Below are 17,500 nucleotides of genomic sequence, written 5' to 3'. Positions count from 1 at the left end.
CAAGTAACAATAGATAACGTCAATATTGAAGTATATGAGATACAATTTCTAGGACTAATATTAGACAGTAAATTCTGTTGGAAATCTCATATAAGATACGTTAGATCCAAAGTATCAAGGAGTATTGCAGTATTATGCAGGGCAAAACATATTCTGGAACAGAGGATGTTGTATACTCTATATTGTTGTCTTGTCTTACCATATTTGAGTTACTGTGTGGAGATATGGGGGAATGCATACAAAAGCACTCTAAAACCATTGATTACACTACAGAAAAAAGCTATGAGAATTGTACATAAGGTCGGATTTCGTGATCACACAAATAACTTGTTCCTAATGTCAAATGCCTTAAAGCTCATGGACTTATTCAAATTTAAACTGGCACAGTTAATGTATAAAGCAAAGACTCATGAACTCCCAGGTAACATTCAAAAATAATTTATAGAGAGGGATAAGGGATATCATTTGAGAGGTAACCACAACTTTAACAAGGGTTATGCTTGCACCAATCTCAGGAGCAGGTGCATATCATTCTACGGAGTTACCATGTGGAATGGGCTAGATGAAAACATGAAAAAATGGCTGTACTCTCTGGGCTGTGTGGGCAGTCACCTGAACCCTAGCCCCTTGTGTGTAGTTGATCCACCACGATCTTCTCTCTTGGATGTGTCAATACAGCACTGGGTGTCCATTAGTGGTGGAGGCAGGAGATCTGGGGAAGCTGGTATGTGGAATGTGTGTGTACTCTATGTTTTGATGCAATTCCTTATTCTATTCCTTGCATCAGTCTGAATTACTACCTCCACCAGCCTCCCCAGATTATATATCGATGGTTGAAGGGGCCCAGTCAGTTCTGTATTGTATGGTTGGAGGGGCCCAGCCCACGCCAGTCAGACAAACAGTAGTCCAGTTATGTATGGTTGGAATGAAGACAAATATCAAATCTGAAACACAATTTCCTGTCAGATGACTGTTTCTGGTGGAATGAGTTTTTGCGATGTCACATTCTGTTATGGTAATGTCGGCTCTGTTGGTTTAGTGAAGGAGAACCCCCCTATTAGAGCTTGAGTTTCTCACACTGACGTCTTCCGTGGCCTTTTCAACAATGAACTTCAGTGAAGAAATTCCAGTGGTAATTCATAGTTTATAATCCCGACCTAGAAGGAGCCAGATCGACACTGAAGAGAGAACACCGGGCCTAACCGAGGCTACAGTAGCAAAGTGTGTCCAACACTGTGTTACAACCAGCCTGGGAGATGGACGCAGTGGAATATCCAGGATAACCAACACAGATTTGCTTGTCTTTGATGGGAAAGAAACATACAAATGTTTGACATTGCATTATAAAAGACAGCTTCCAAAAGAATTGCTGCAACTCTGTAACTCTTTAACTCTGAACAGTGATTTATCAACGTTGATTTATCCCCCGTGGAGATCACAGTGGGACAGAAATATTTGTCCAAGTGACATTACTGTTTTAGTGCCTTATTGCTTGTGTTAAGTGTAACAGAGTCTTCAACAGCGATTATAGGGACACCCCAAAGACGACTTAATCGTTAAACCCAACTAGCATGTGGCATTACATGAATGGTGGGAGTTTTCAACAAACCGCAGAGCAGCCCAAGTAGCTCCCCCTCTGATCACACCACAGATTGCTACATTAAACACAAAATTAATGAGGAAAACATGGGCAATGACAGGCGTGCGACTATGCAACTCGGAGTAGTTGTGACGGTTTTCACAGGCTTTTTCATGGCTTTTTCATGGCCGTTGATACTGTGGGGAGGTTTCTCTTGGATGACCTGTCAGAACCGTTTTTTGAGGATCGATAGTGTGTGTGTGTGTGTGTGTGTGTGTGTGTGTGTGTGTGTGTGTGTGTGTGTGTGTTTGTGTGTGTGTGTGTGTGTGTGTGTGATAATATACATACTTCTCCACCTTTTTACACAAGTACTAAGCTATCTACCGAAAAACATTGAGGACAAAACAAACCGACTGATCTATCTGTGAGGCTGCTTTCAAGGCTGCTTTTTGCACGACCTGTCAAACCCTTGAAATGAACAGGACAGATGTGCATCCAGCAGATGTGGTCTGTGTTTATCAGTGAGTTCCCTATTACATCAGACTGCTGCTCCACTCTCCAGGCGCAGATATGTACTGTAACCTTCTCCTTAAGCCCCTAGCATCAGCCTTTGAGACTCAGAGAGCTGATTTATATTCAAGGTTGAATATAACTGCTTTACTCATGAGTGAACGACGGCTCCCAGGCAGGTGGGATGGTAGACTGTATCAAGCTCAGCTGTATTGGATATGTCTCGATGCATAAGGGCCCTCTTGATATTTGAAGGTCAACCACTTGCTCTGTATCTCTACATTGAACTTTAAGTCAATCTTCATACAGACGATAAAGATCTATTCTATTTGATGTTATTCTTTTCTATTCTAGATATCAGATATGATCACACTTTCGAGTGGGAATCCAGCCTGTATTGGATATGCTAGCACGCTTAACCTGTGCTGCTAACCTCTGACAAATTAAGACACAAATCAAAATCAGTCATTGGAAGAGCAAGTCATCCTCTTTGACCTGTGGCTCTACAGCAAAACTCACTGTCTGTAACTTCCTGTTTCAAACACACAGGAGGATTCCTCTCCTCATTATTACAGAGGGTGATAAAGGGATCTCCTCCAGTTTGAATGTGGGAGGTGATGTGGATGTTAGATCACCACCACCACCACCACATCATTTGTTTGTTTGAATTATCTTGGCTCCATAACTGTCTGCCTGATAGCATTCCTCAACGCATAGAGTATAATGAAGATGTGCTGTGGCAGGTTTAGGGCAAGGAATGTCCTTGGTTTGGTGCCTTCACCAAAGAATTTGTTATTGGCAGTAGCTAGTGTATGATTGTCTAGATACTGGTCTGCTTGGACATTCAGCTATGTGTAATCGTAAAAGGTAATGAAGTGGGAACATGGAGTATGTTGTTGACATGGTTCCCCTTTCTTTCTTTTTTTAACAGTTTTGATAGATAGTTGACTATGCTTGATGACTATGACTATGACTATGACTACTTGATTATGACTATTATATTCCATGAACAGTTTTGGGTTCCATGTAGAACACTTTCCACAGAAGGTTCTAAATGGAACCATAAAAGGGTTCTGCTTGGAACTCTTAGGGGTTCCTAAAAAGATTCACCCACAGAGACAGCCGAAGAACCAATTTGAAACCAATTTGAAACCCTTTTTCTGTAGTTCTAAGTAGTTCTGGTCTTTTTACATTGCTAAGCTGTTATTTACACACAATGACCACTAGTTGGCCGCTTGTAAATTGGCCTGCTTCCTACACAGAAAAACTGCAAAATAGCTTTATATTAGCTTATCCTGATGTGATTTTGAAAATGTAAGGATACTGGGTGGTAGAATGCACATATCTAGGAAAAGTCATGAAAGGAGGGTCCTGAAATTTGATTGAGTGAAAAAATATAAAGATGTTCTGTTCTAGTGCTGTTCTAGTGTTAAAACCTTATAGCTTTGGATGTGGCCTCCTTTTTGGTGACTTGTTGAATTGTGTAGCCTATTTCGAGTCTGGGTTGGAGCAACTCGAATCGGCAGGTTAATATTTGCAACAACTTGACGTCTGTTTCTGTAAGACCACCATGACTTCAACTCAGTTCTTTAGTCAATTGTCCATGCACTGGTCAAAGCTCTGTATCGGAGCTTCCAGTGCATCTGGTCTGCTAACTCAATCACTCCTCTTCCAAAACGCAGCTTCCACACATCAGCATGTCTACTCTTTTAGCACATTGTCCGTCGTCTGTCAACGGTCCGTATCCCATGTGGACGACCCCCCTCAGACACACACTGCATGCTACATTCTATATGTTTACATGCTTCAGTTGCTGGTTCCAGTCTTCCTTGACATCCTGCGGAGCTCTTTAACACCAGTCTGTGTGAGACAGCTGATAGCTGCAGCCTCTCAGGATGAATGGACTGGACAGGCGTGGCGACTGGAAGACGCTCTGGTGTCAGAAGGGATTTAGGGTGAAGACCACTGATTGGCTAATGTCTCTCCTCTGGACATGGGATATGGATGTTATCTATTCATATATCATTGAATAAAAATGCTACATTTTACAGAACTGTGAATTATTTATGTTCACTTATTCTGAGAAGAAAACGTGTCCTGCGTGTTTTTTGTCTACAACACCCTCCCCCCCACCCATGATCCTGTTAAATGGCAGAGGTGTCAGAGAGCACTAGGTTTGTTGATTTATACATCAGCCGTGTAGCACCAATGCAGCACCATCTGCTTCTCATTCATGCTAACTATTAAGTATTAAATACCATGACTCATACGCTACTTGCATTTGACTGTGCTATGGTCCCTGTGTGCTGATGTTTTAGATCCATCTATCAGTCTTAATCTGCTGCTCCTGAAGTGACAGTGTTGGAAACCTTCAGCTTGGCAACAATGGAAATAAATGAGTAGACTTTATTGTGTTTTTAATCCTTGATTTATTCTCTGTAAATAGTTGTTCTGTATTGTTGTACCCAAATGGCAGTGACAACTCAATATGCATTTTAAACATGTCAAGTAAAATCATTCATTCGTTTATAGAGAATATACAGCACAAGGCAATCTTTCAGCGTGAGAACGAACAGAAATGTATGTATTTTGAGGCTGTTTAGTGTAAAAGATGTATATGTATGTATATTTCAGTGTGTTCAGTTCTCTATTGAGAACATAGAAGGTGTGAGGTGAGATTTGGGCAAATGCAAGCCATTAAAATATCTCAAACATACCCCAAAGCCTTTTATGAAGTGTACACATTTCCCATTGTTAACCAGCGAGAGCTTTTGGACTGTGTGCTCCGGCATTACCTTTGAAGTTTGTGTGTGTGTGTGTGTGTGTGCGTGTGTGTGTGTGTATGTGTGTGTGTGTGTGTGTGTGTGTGTGTGCGTGTTTGTGTGCATGTTTGTGTGCGTGCCCACATGCTGGTGTTTGTGCGTGTGTGTGTGTGTGTGTGTGTGTGTGTGTGTGCATGTTTGTGTGCGTGCCCGCATGCTGGTGTTTGTGCGTGTGTGTGTGTGTGTGTGTGCGTGTGTGTGTGCATGTTTGTGTGCGTGCACGCATGCTGGTGTTTGTGTGTATGTGTGTGTGTGTGTGTGTGTGTGTGTGTGTGTGTGTGTATAAACCCCAGCTTGTTTGAGTTGACGTGCTGCTCTAACCCTCAGTACCAGCATTGTCCTCATCCAGTCATGAACTGTACTGCTGGGAGGTGTTGTCACCACAGATGACATCATAGAGCTGGTCAGTGGGTCAGAAAAATGACTTACTCCTGAGTGGAACAGGAGAAGGAGATAAACGGCCTTCAAGTAGCTGGACTCTCTCCCAGTGGATGACTCAGCAGGAGATCAAAAAGACCTGATTGCTCTAAGAGAGAGAGAAAGAGAGAAGAGGGGGAGAGAGAGAGAGAGAGGTCTTATAACCTGGTATCCTGAAGGAAGAGAGAGAGAGAGAGAGAGAGAGAGAGAGAGAGAGAGAGAGAGAGAGAGAGAGAGAGAGAGAAGAAGGAAGGAAGGAGAGAGAGAAACAGTGTTTGATACCACACGTCATTATACATGAGCCAGTCCGACGATTTCTGCCTCCGCCAGCCTCCACTGATCTGAGACAAAATCAGGTTTGGGCTGCTTAGTTTGGAGGTAGATGACAGCAGACCCAGCTGTCCTGGGCAGATGTGCTCTGTTGGCTGTGCAGACAACAGCTGGGCCTCCCAGCACAGCACAGCACACACACACACACACACACACACACATACACATACACACATGCACACACGCGCACACACGCGTAACACACGCGCACACACACACACGCACACTCACATACACATACTGTACGCGCGCACTCACGCACACACACACGAGCACAGACACACACACACACACACGCACACTCACATACACATATTGTACGCGCGCACTCACGCACACACACACACACACACACACACACACACACACACACACAGAACCAGAATCTGAGGCTTCCTCTAGTCACCGCCCTAGCTAATGAGCCACATCATAACTCTCTTCTCTTGGCTTGCCTTCTGTCAGGATGGAATGAGGATATTCTGATATTGATAATGGGAAAGGAATCTCTTGGCCCCAATTTGATTTAGCAGATAGTGCTGAGCAGAACAAAAAATACTTTACAACATGAATACTCTACAGCACGATTTGTATTGTAGTATAGCTCGATTTTAACATTGGTGTTGTACCATTGTAAACTGTCATTATTAAATAGTCTGAAAATACATTGCATATCATGGAAAAGTGAGACACAGTATTCAAAACTCCCACTGGATAATTTCCACGGCCAGAATCTGTCTGCCGACACAAGTTGACCATACGTCTGTGTTAGGACTTGCATCCATTCAGCGCCTGCAAAAAATAAACAGAGCCCTAAATCTATTTTTACATTTTGTGCTAATAATGTCTATTTCAGTGTGTTCCTCAACGTTTTTTCTCCATTTTCCGCTTTCTATATCCAGATCCCCGTGACTACCATGACCATCATCAATGTCATCCATGCACATTCAACCATTTAACCATCGACCATTATAATGTGTCTTTATCACAGGACATTTAATCACATTTCTCCATCTTGACCAGGGGGAACCCCTGACCTATGGGCTTCTCTGTTGATAACAGACGGTCCTTTGTCCTGTCAGCTTGTCATACAGGCGTTATGTGTCCGATGTACGCGCCATACTGGCTGGCTTATCACGATTGTGATTCTTTGTCCAAATTGGTGGAGGTTGAGCTGTGTTGACCCCCTCTGACACGACCACTTTGTTTGTCTGAGGATCGTTAATTGATCAATGGGGGGGGGTCAGTGTAGGGGTTAATGTGGTCGTGTGTCACATGATTGGCAGATTGCTACCCTCAGGGCGCTTGCTGATTGGTGGCCTTGTGTTCCTCTCCCTGGCTACACACAGCCAATCCTGTCATGTTCAGTTTATTTTGGTGAGACTTTATCGTATCATGTTCTGTGATCTTACGTTTTGGATTTCCATGATGAATCTTGCTTGCTCATTTGATCTATTTTAATGAATTCTGATGATTTCTTTTTTCGGGAAGTCTGACGATGTAAACCATGACTGTGTTGCCTGGAGCCGTGTGTCCGAGGGTCATAACTCATAACTCATGAGGAGAGCTGCTTTAAGGATATTTTTGTTTCATTAAAATTCCCCAAGCCCCCAAGGAGTTTCTGGAACTGTACTAGGACACTCATTCCAGGCATAAAAGACGCAAATAAAGCCTGGAGACGTTGGCAGAGGGGTGAGGGGTTATGACGCAACACAGCATCCAGTCTTTTTTTTAAGTGGGCACAGATGCTGTTATTAAATCTCCTTGGGCATATTATTTGTAAAACAAACACAAACTTATACTCTATTTCTGTTTCCATTAAGGACGAAATTTTAACTTGTTTTGATTGACCTCAATGCCTCCAAGAACATACCGTATACAGTATTACAAACACATGCAAACACACACACACACACACACACACACTCACACGCACACGCACACACACACACACGCACACACACGCACACGCACACACACACACACACACACACACAGACACACACACACACACACACACACACACACACACACACACATACAGGAATCCTACTATGCGGAACATGTTCAAAGCAGTAATTCCGAGGTCCTTTTAGCACTGATTGGCTTTACTATAAATAGATATCCCTACACATACATACACACAGTGTGTACTCAGCTGTCTCTCTGGCTCAAAAGAACTACTGTTCTTTAACTCTGCATCGAACACAGACTCTCCTAGTGATGTGTATCTCTCATATTCTCCATCTGTCATGTTTAATGAACTTCTTGTTTATTTGTGCTTTTTTAGCACATACTGAATGCCGGCAATGGAGTCAGAACCACACTTGACCTGGGGTGACTTCTGCGGTCGAATGTAAACGGAATGTCTTCAAATGAAATATGGCGTCCAGAACGTTGTTTTTCCAAGTGGTTTATATACAACCTCACTAACAAGGATTTATAGGGTCCGGGTCCACCAGGCCTTTCAATTTCTTCATTTGAGGAAGTGTCGACAAGCCTGCGCCAAAGGTTGACTTGATAATGAAGTACAGCTGAGATGTTGTGGAGATGTTACGGGTCGTTACAGTTAACAACAGGGCATTCCAAATGGGTTATAGCTAGGACCCTCCTGTTCCAGCCTCTTCCAATGAGGTTGAAGTGGTTGACCCCAAAACCAAGAGAAGTTTGACCCCAAAACCAAGAGAAAACAAGGGGTTCTGTCTCATCTCAACTGTGTTGATCGGGGGAGGCTGGCGGAGGGAGACATTGTAATGCATAGGAACGGAATGAGGTTGTGTTTGATAGCATTCCTCATTCTGTTCCATGCATTACAATGAGCGCTCTTCCGATGTTCTACCTCACCAGCCTCCCCTGGTAGGGGTGGGCATCGACGATCGATAATTGATCGATAATTGATCGATAAGGATCTTGGTCGATCACAAAATAAAACATTTGGTCGATCACAAATTTTTTTTTTTTTTTTTTTTGTGATCGACCAAATGTTTTATTTTGTGATCGACCAAGATCCTTATCGATCAATTATCGATCGTCGATGCCCACCCCTATCCCCTGGTGTTGATGATGTATGCCAACGCCATGACCACATGCCCAGTACAATGTTACAAGCTGTTTGTTGAATGCTTATTACTTTGTCTTGATCTTTTTTACCTGCTTTTTTTCTCTGGAAGCTTAACTGTGGTGTTGAATAAATGGGTACCTATAACTTTTTAATAGTACTTTCCAAAACAATGTGTACCCCATATATCAACGGATCATGCCGTTTTAAACAGAACCCTGTCTCGGGTTATGGTACTGAGCTGAAGCCAAAGTCATAAACCATTTTTAATGCATCAAAAATACAAACGTTTGCACGAATATTCCTCTATTTCACTGTGAACTGACGACGAGTCTCTCTACCATGTACACCGGAGGAGGCTGGCGGAGGTTGAACTCCAGGGGAGGCTGGCGGAGGTTGAGATCAGAGGACGGCCTCATTGTAATGCATGGAATGGAATGAGGAGTGATATGAAAGATATTTCATGCATTACAATGACCCCTTCCTCCGATTTCTACCTCCACATCTTCTGATGTACAATAGACTTAACAATAAAAAAAATATGTATGAGTCATGTCATGATCATGTGACAATGGAAAGCCAAAGCTTCAAACAGCATGATGTTCCATACCACCCACTCATAGATTACATAATATAACTGATTATATCAGCCCCTTCCCTCTATTTCACTAAAAGCTCGACCTTACACATGCCCGTACCCTTCTTCAGTACCTGATGACATAGTGGATGCTTCAGTTCCACACATATTAGCTGCAATAACCGGATAAGTAACATGTATCCTGCTGCTCTGAGGGGACTAATGGGACTTGATTTGAAAAAGCCTCTTCAAAACCGGGGGTTGTTTGGTTTTAGCAGCGTTCATCAGGGGGTTCGACTGGACTGTCCACAACTGTCCAGGCAGCTGTGTTGACGAGCAGGCTGCAGGATGACTAATGTCTCTCATGTCAACAACATTTTATTCCAGTCTCTCTCATTACAACTTTGATGCGAGATGAGAGCCTGGCACCCCGCTGCTGCTGCTCTCCACAACACAGTCGATAACAGCAATCATCTAACAATTCTGTCTCTCACTCTCCCTCTCTCTCTCCCTCCCCCTCTCCCTCCCTCTCTCTCTCCCTCTCCCTCCCTCTCTCTCTCCCCCTCCCCCCCTCTCTCTCCCTCCCTCTCTCTCCCTCCCTCTCTCCCCCTCCCCCCCTCTCTCTCCCTCTCTCTCTCCCTCTCTCTCTCCCCCTCTCTCTCTCCCTCCTTCCCTCCCTCCTTCCCTCCCTCTCTCCCTCCCTCCCTCCCTCCCTCCCTCAGTAAGCAGTTCCAGCCTTGCTCTATTGGACCGATCTCAGGAGGAGAACTATCCAGATCTGTTTCCTCCTCACCTGAACCTAGAGGACGACAGCCACAGTAAGACACTTCATAGCCCTTCATAGACCCTTCATAGATCCTTCATAGACCCTTCATAGACCCTTCATAGCCCTTCATAGCCCTTCATAGCCCTTCATAGACCTTCATAGACCCTTCATAGCCCTTCATAGACCCTTCATAGCCCTTCATAGACCCTTCATAGACCCTTCATACCCCATAGACCTTCATAGACCCTTCATACCCCATAGACCTTCGTAGACCCTTCATAGCCCTTCATAGACACTACACAATACTGTGTTTCCTTAGGATACCTTCATTATCCTTCATTAGGATACCTTACCGTATGCTTGATTGACTTATCAATTCATAGTCATATTCTGTATAGAACTCCTATATGTTGCTGATCCTGGGTCAGTTTTTCCTTTGTTCCTCGTGTTATGTATGCTATATGCTTCCAACAGTACCGTTAGTATGAAATATTCCCAGTGCAGTTGTTGTTGTTGTTGTTGTTGTGGTTGCTATTTCTGTCACAGATAGGTATGTGACATCTGTGCTGCATCATTAATGATCGTGTCAAGTTCACAGGGTGTGTGTCACATGTTTTATACATTCCTCATTCCGTTTCATGCATTTACAATCCCATTTCTACCTCTACCAGCTTCCCTTGGTGTGTGTGTGTGTGTGTGTGTGTGTGTGTGTGTGTGTGCTCTGTTACTATTCAGGGTTTTGGTCTTCCAGCGTAGTCTGACCTATTAGGCATGGTGAGCTTAGGAAATGTATTCAGCCCTGCAGGACTGTGTTTTGAATCAATGTGCTGTGAGCAGTGCTGTAGCTTTTACCGCATTTTACTGCCGATACTAAATAGACAAAGCCTCTATTAAATGTAGACTTAAAACAGACAGGAAGGACAGATCTTCACATCTTTGCTAATTTGTTTGAAAAGCGGGTTGTATATGTTTCACAATCCTAAAACTGCATTGCAATAAAACGGATCTAATTAAGATTTTCCAGCTAACCGCTTCTTACCATTGAGATATTTCTGCCTGGGGGCCTTCTGTGATTTCCTGACTTCTTATTAGTGGTCTCTCCATCAGGACCATCACATGACCTCCCCTTCCCCTCTCCTCCCCTCCCTTCCCCTCCCCTCCATTCTCCTCTCCTCCCCTCCCCTCCCCTCCCCTCCCCTCTCCTCTCCTCTCCTCCCCTCCCCTCCCCTCTCCTCTCCTCTCCTCTCCTCTCTTCTCCTCTCCTCTCCTCTCCTCTCCTCTCCTCTCCTCTCCTCTCCCCTCTCCTCTCCTCTCCTCTCCTCTCCTCTCCTCTCCTCTCCTCTCCTCTCCTCCCCTGTCCTCTCCTCTCCTCTCCTCTCCTCTCCTCTCCTGTCCTGTCCTCTCCTCTCCTCTCCTCTCCTCTCCTCCCCTGTCCTCTCCTCTCCTCTCCTCTCCTCTCCTCTCCTCCCCTGTCCTCTCCTCTCCTCTCCTCTCCTCTCCTCTCCTCTCCTCTCCTCTCCTCCCCTCTCCTGTCCTGTCATCTCGTCTTGTCTTGTCTCCTCTCCTCTCCTTTCCTCTCCTCTCCTTTCCTCTCCTAATCTTTCCTCTTCATTCCTCTCCTCTCCTCTACTTGGATTCCCCACTGTTATACAACCCTAGCCATCGTTTTTGTGCTCTTCCAGAATCCAGAGTAACGTTCTCTGCTGTTCTCTGATCATACTGGTGTTGTTTTAATGTATGATCACTTTGCGATCATCAGTTAGTGGCTAACTTCATCAGACAGGGAGGCGCGTTCCCAACCTCAGTTTTGGGACTGTGTTGGTTTATTACTGAATTATCTCTCTGTGACAGTCAAGTTACAGATTATTGATTCAGAGCGATTTTCTCCGGTATTTGGTTTGAGGTATACCAACATTCAAATAAACATATCTGTATATATCTGTAACATATCTTCTTCAACTATCTTCAGATGTCAATGTACATCATTGATGACACATGTATGTGTGTGTGTGTGTGTGCGTGTGTCTGCGTGTATGCGTGCGTGCGTGTGCGTGTGTGTGTGTGTGTGTGTATGTGTTTGTGTGTATTTGTGTGTCTTGAGACAGCATGCTTTAATGAAGTGTGCATTAGTTCAAGCAGGGCACTTGAAGTGGAACGGCGCAGCTGTCTATCAGGTCAGCTGGTTCACACATATGCAACAACATCACATGTTCAGGGACGAGGCTTAAAGGCAGCCGAGTTGTAACACTCCGCCATGGTTAAACAGTGTAATATGATCACTGGCGATGAGAGTCATATTTGTTTGATGTCCCACCCACCGCCCACCGCCCCCAGCCTCCACCCACTCAGTTGCTCTGTATTTAGCCTACCTACAGGTTTTTTTATAAGTCATGGGCTCTCTGCCACTTTAGTATTTGTATGTTATGGTCGTTTAAACTCCAGGCAAGGAGCTGTACAGAGTGGAGGCACCCAATTACGGCAAACTTATTAACTTGTATTAGGCAAGTTAGGCATTATTTACATCTAATAAATGGTTAACCCGACGTGAGATTTAATATGTTTTCAATTAAATTAAACTGAAATTAAACTGAACAATACACTATCTGGCTTTACTGAGCGTCCCACAGAATGCCAATCTGTTTATTGGAATCGGAATCTGTTTATTGTCACTGCCTGGTCTTGACTTAAGTCCTCTACCATACATTACCTAATCAGTCAGAACAAAGCTTTGGTGTGGGTGGAGAGAGAGATACTCTACATGGCTAGCTGTTTGTGATTGATTATCGATTGATTTCTATGGTTCATTCTTCATTTTGTGTATGGAGTGTGTTTAGAATTGCAGCGTGAAAAGTAGAACTGTCAGGTTCACTCAAGCAAGGACATCAATCATGGGAGTATTTCTAATTTGTGAGTGAAAATGATCTCATTCCCTGTGAACTGCATGGTTTTCAAAAGTGTTGATGGTGTGTGTGTGTGTGTGTGTGTGTGTGTGTGTGTGTAAGTTAAAGCATTCTCTGCATTATAATTGGGCCCTGGGGCTTTTACAGAGGTTTCTCTCTCTTGTGAGGAACTGATGGCATCAATAGGCACGTGGAACGTTAAACCAAGACATGTGGAATGTTCAAATACTTGAACTGTGGTTTATTTTGTTTGTCTTCTATTGAATACTTTGAATACTCCGGAAAAACTACAAACCCAAATCAATCAATCAATCAATCAATCGCACTACAAACACATTCAAATCTTTGGCATTTGAAAAATAGGGAAGAAAGTTTCAGTGAAATGACCTTCGTTAGAGTGTACTCAATCAAAACAATGTCGGTCATTTGACATCTTTCAGGGGAGGCTGGTGGAGGTAGAAATCAGAGGAAGGCGCATTGAAATGCATGGAACGGAATGAGGAATGGTGTCAAACATATTATATGTTCGTCAATCCATTCCAGGCATTACGATGAGCCCGTCCTCCGATTTGTACCTCCACCAGCCTCCCCAGCCAGAATAGCTAGTATAAACGTAGCAATCACGCAGAAATGAAATCAATGTCCATTGTATGAATGCATGTGGTGTACAGGCCCAGCTATGGATTGAATCAGCCAGTCCCACACCGACCTAATCACCACAGACCTAACTACTCAATCTATTTTTCCTCATCCTGCAGCTTTCTCCTGCGATTTTGAATCGCCCTGCGGGTGGACACTGTCCAATCACAGCGTCAGGAGCGACTGGAGGGTCACGTCGCCGCAGCAACACAGACCAATCACACAGGCCGCGAGGCCCATCATCGACCACTCAGAGGGGAGCTCCAGCGGTAAGGACAGAGGACACTCATGTATTATATATGACACATCATGTGTAGGAGCTCTGGCGGTAAGGACATGTATTATATATGATACAGCATGTGCAGGGTGAGGAAAGAATGGAAGAATACTAACTCATTATACAGAAAATGTTCAAAGCTTCAAAACCAAAGTGCTGAATTCAGTGTTTTAAAGAAGAGAGAGATGGAGAGAGGGGGTGAGAGAGAGAGAGAGAGACAGAGGTAGAGAGAGAGACAGAGGCAGAGACAGAGACAGAGACAGAGTAAATGAATAAAAGAGAATTAAGAGAATATGTGCTGTGTTTCTCTCTCAGACATTTTCTCTGCCGTGCCTCTCGTCTCCCTGAGAGCTGACACAGGAACCTGACTCGTGTTCAAGTCTGTATTAGGAATGCTGGGATGTTGAGTTCAGGGGAAAAGGAGACCCGTCCAAAGTCAAGAGGTTAGCTACAGTGTTTAGTTTAGCAGCGTTAGCCTAGTCGGCTAATTTTCAGCTGAAGTCCCCGGCCAGTTGCAACTGTGTAGTCAACTGTAACACTGCAAGTATGGTGGAGAATGCAACATATCAGCCACTGAATTGCTTGGAGTTAGAGAATGACACCAATGGCTGCCTTTGGGTTTCATACTGAGAATCTTCGTTGTTGAGTCATTGGAAATAACAATGTCCATCCCCTCCCTCATAGGTCACTTCCTGCTTCTGAGCCCGCCCCTTGCTGCCGAGGCTCCTGGGAGGTGTGAGTACTCCATCACCAGCCCGGTGGTGTACAGCAGCAGTACCCTTTGTCACCTCCAGGTGGTGCGCTACGAGGTGGGTCCCACCGTGGGGAACCTGACTGTCCTCGTCAGAACTGTAGACTCGGCCTCCATCATCAGCTCCACAGCCCTCAGTGGCCAGAGACAAGATGGCGCCAGGTCAGTAAAGGAATCACTCCCTCTCTTTGGTTTAGATTATGTGTCAGGGGAGGCTCGTGGAGGTAGAAATCGGAGAAGGGGCTCATTGTAAAGCATGGACTGGAATGAGGAAACGCATGTGTTTGATACCATTACTCATTCCACTCAATTCCGTCTCATTGTCAACACTGCGTATTGTACAGTATACTTACTTACAGTAGAAGCAACAGCAGCACATCCATATTTGGACTTTTAAATGATATACAGCCATTCATTCTTGAAGAATATTTCGTATAAATGCCTTATGAGCTTAGTTCAACTGTCTTACCTGTGGTGCTCCTATGCCTATATCCAGTGCACCAGTGGAGGCTGGTGGAGGTAGACAAAACACACATGTTTGATACCATTCCTCATCCCAATTCCATGCCCATCTTCTGATATCTACCTCCAACAGCCATCATAACTAGTATGACAGCAGCAATCACGCAGAAATGAAAATCAATGTCCAATGTATGAATGCAATGTAGGGGGTGTACATACACTGATGACTGACGGCCACTGACATACACTGATGACTGACGGCCACTGACATACACTGATGACTGACGGCCACTGACATACACTGATGACTGACGGCCACTGACATACACTGATGACTGACGGTCACTGACATACACTGATGACTGACGGTCACTGACATACACTGATGATTGACGGTCACTGACATACACTGATGACTGACGGTCACTGACATACACTGATGATTGACGGTCACTGACATACACTGATGACTGACGGTCACTGACATACACTGATGACTGACGGTCACTGACATACACTGATGACTGACGGCCGCTGACAGAGTCAGAAGATGTAAACTCGGATCCCGTTTCTATTTCCATCCATCTGTAACGTTGCAATACACTACAGACTTACATTCGACGTACATTCGACATACCAATGACATACATGTAGTGACATTAGCCTGGTCCCAGATCTCCTTTAACCAGATCCTATAACTTGTCATTGGCATGGCTAAAGCACCTACAGATCTAGAAGCAGGTATAGTCATAATAATCCATAAACTCCAAGCCTCCATGTGGAAATGTATGTAGCCTCTCTGCTTTGAGCCTTAATGTAGGACTAGATGTCCTTATTATTGATCTAATGTCCAACACAGCCATTCTGGGACCAGGTAAAAGCATTTTGCTTCTAAATGTGGAGTCTGACAACAACTTGATCTAATTGGTCAAGACGGACAGCGGAGGGATGGAAGGGTCCTGTCACTTCATTAGGGCAGTAATTGAGCAGTGGAGGCTGGTGGAGGTAGACATCAGAGGACAGGCTCCCTGTAACACATGGAACAGAATGAGAAACAGGCTCATTGTAATGCATGAAATGGAATAAGGAACGGTATCAAACACACACATGCATTATTACAATGACCCGGTCCTCCAGCTTCCCCTGTAATTGAGTGAGGGTGACAGGAATTGCTAATGTTACATTGTCCTGCACCCTATATCGAAGCCTATTATTTATTTGATTGCTAAAATTATGTATGTATTCATATTATACGGCTTGGGCCTGGATTTCACATCTACAGTAAATGAAGTGCTATTAGACCAATGTTTTTAAGAAAGAGAGGAAAAAAACGGCAGTACTTTGTTGCTATGTGTGAACGCTTGTGACGAAGTGACCTTCCTCCCTGACAACCCTAATGCACTGAACAGGTACGTCTAATGTGGTCAACTAGACATTGTGTTGCTGTGGTATATATTCAGACTGCTGAGAGCATTTTAAATAATTATCTTTAAAAACGACCTACAGTGCCTGTCAGGAGGGAACGGGTCATTAGCATGTCATCAGAATGGCTGAATTTATTTCAGCAGCAAACGTGTATGAATAGAAATGCAAGTGACGGCAGGTAATGTAACGTACAGTGCAACACTGGGTTTGGAGAACGTCAACATCCTGGGTCTATAAATATCCAGTGGTGTGGTTTATGTGAGCTTCTCTGACAAGTCTCTGATAAAGGGATCTGAGAATTAGAGGATTTCTGGGTTTGGAATTGGAAAGTGGTTTAAGACTCCCTGTACTGGGATTGGATGGCGGCTGCTCTGCTCTGCTGTGGTAGCTGAGCTTACGGTTTCTGAAAGTGTAAACACACACACACAAACACACACGTAGGCACGCACGTACATATACAGACTCTCGTACTCTCTCTCACACACACACACACACACACACACACACACACGCACACGCACACGCACACACACACACACACACATATATACACACACACACACACACACATATACACACTCAGACACACACACACACACACACACATACCTAGGGTCTCTCTTTTTCTCTCTCTCTCCCTCTGTCTTTCTCAGTTATTCAGTGATTAAGTGTACAGTAGTGTACAAAGACTGTTGAACTACCAATGGCAGGCCAACGTGGGATCTCTGTGATGTGATTGGCTCAGGGCTCAGTGGGAGGTGCTGGAGGCGGGGATCGGCCAGGTGGACGAGGCGTTCCAGGTGACCCTGCAATACTCCACCTGTCTGGGGACAGAGGGAGCCACACTGGCCCTCGACTCCCTGGAGCTCCGGGACTGTGACCTGGGTGAGTCTGCTGTACCACCTCATCTACAGCAGGGGAGGCTGGTGGAGGTAGACATTGCAGATACGTAGATAGATAGATAGATAGATGGATGGATATATATATAGA

At 44.4% G+C, this 17,500-nt stretch overlaps 1 protein-coding gene across 1 annotated transcript in view; it reads left to right on the top strand.

The window, feature by feature from the left end:
- Window positions 1-17,500, top strand: part of ltk (leukocyte receptor tyrosine kinase) — a gene marked incomplete at both ends in the record, with an annotated part of 80,938 nt that overhangs the window by 29,958 nt on the left and 33,480 nt on the right. Inside the window, 3 exons of the mRNA XM_080523473.1 lie at window positions 13,715-13,864; window positions 14,557-14,785; window positions 17,256-17,395. Of these exons, the coding sequence (XP_080379599.1) occupies window positions 13,715-13,864; window positions 14,557-14,785; window positions 17,256-17,395 (519 nt within the window). The remainder of the gene's footprint in view (window positions 1-13,714; window positions 13,865-14,556; window positions 14,786-17,255; window positions 17,396-17,500) is intronic.

This window comes from Nansenia antarctica, assembly GCF_963989245.1.
Source record: "Nansenia antarctica genome assembly, chromosome: 1".
NCBI classification, from domain to species: Eukaryota; Metazoa; Chordata; class Actinopteri; order Argentiniformes; family Microstomatidae; genus Nansenia; species Nansenia antarctica.
Note: the sequence above shows the minus strand (reverse complement) of the source record. Positions and strands in the feature narration are given on the sequence as shown.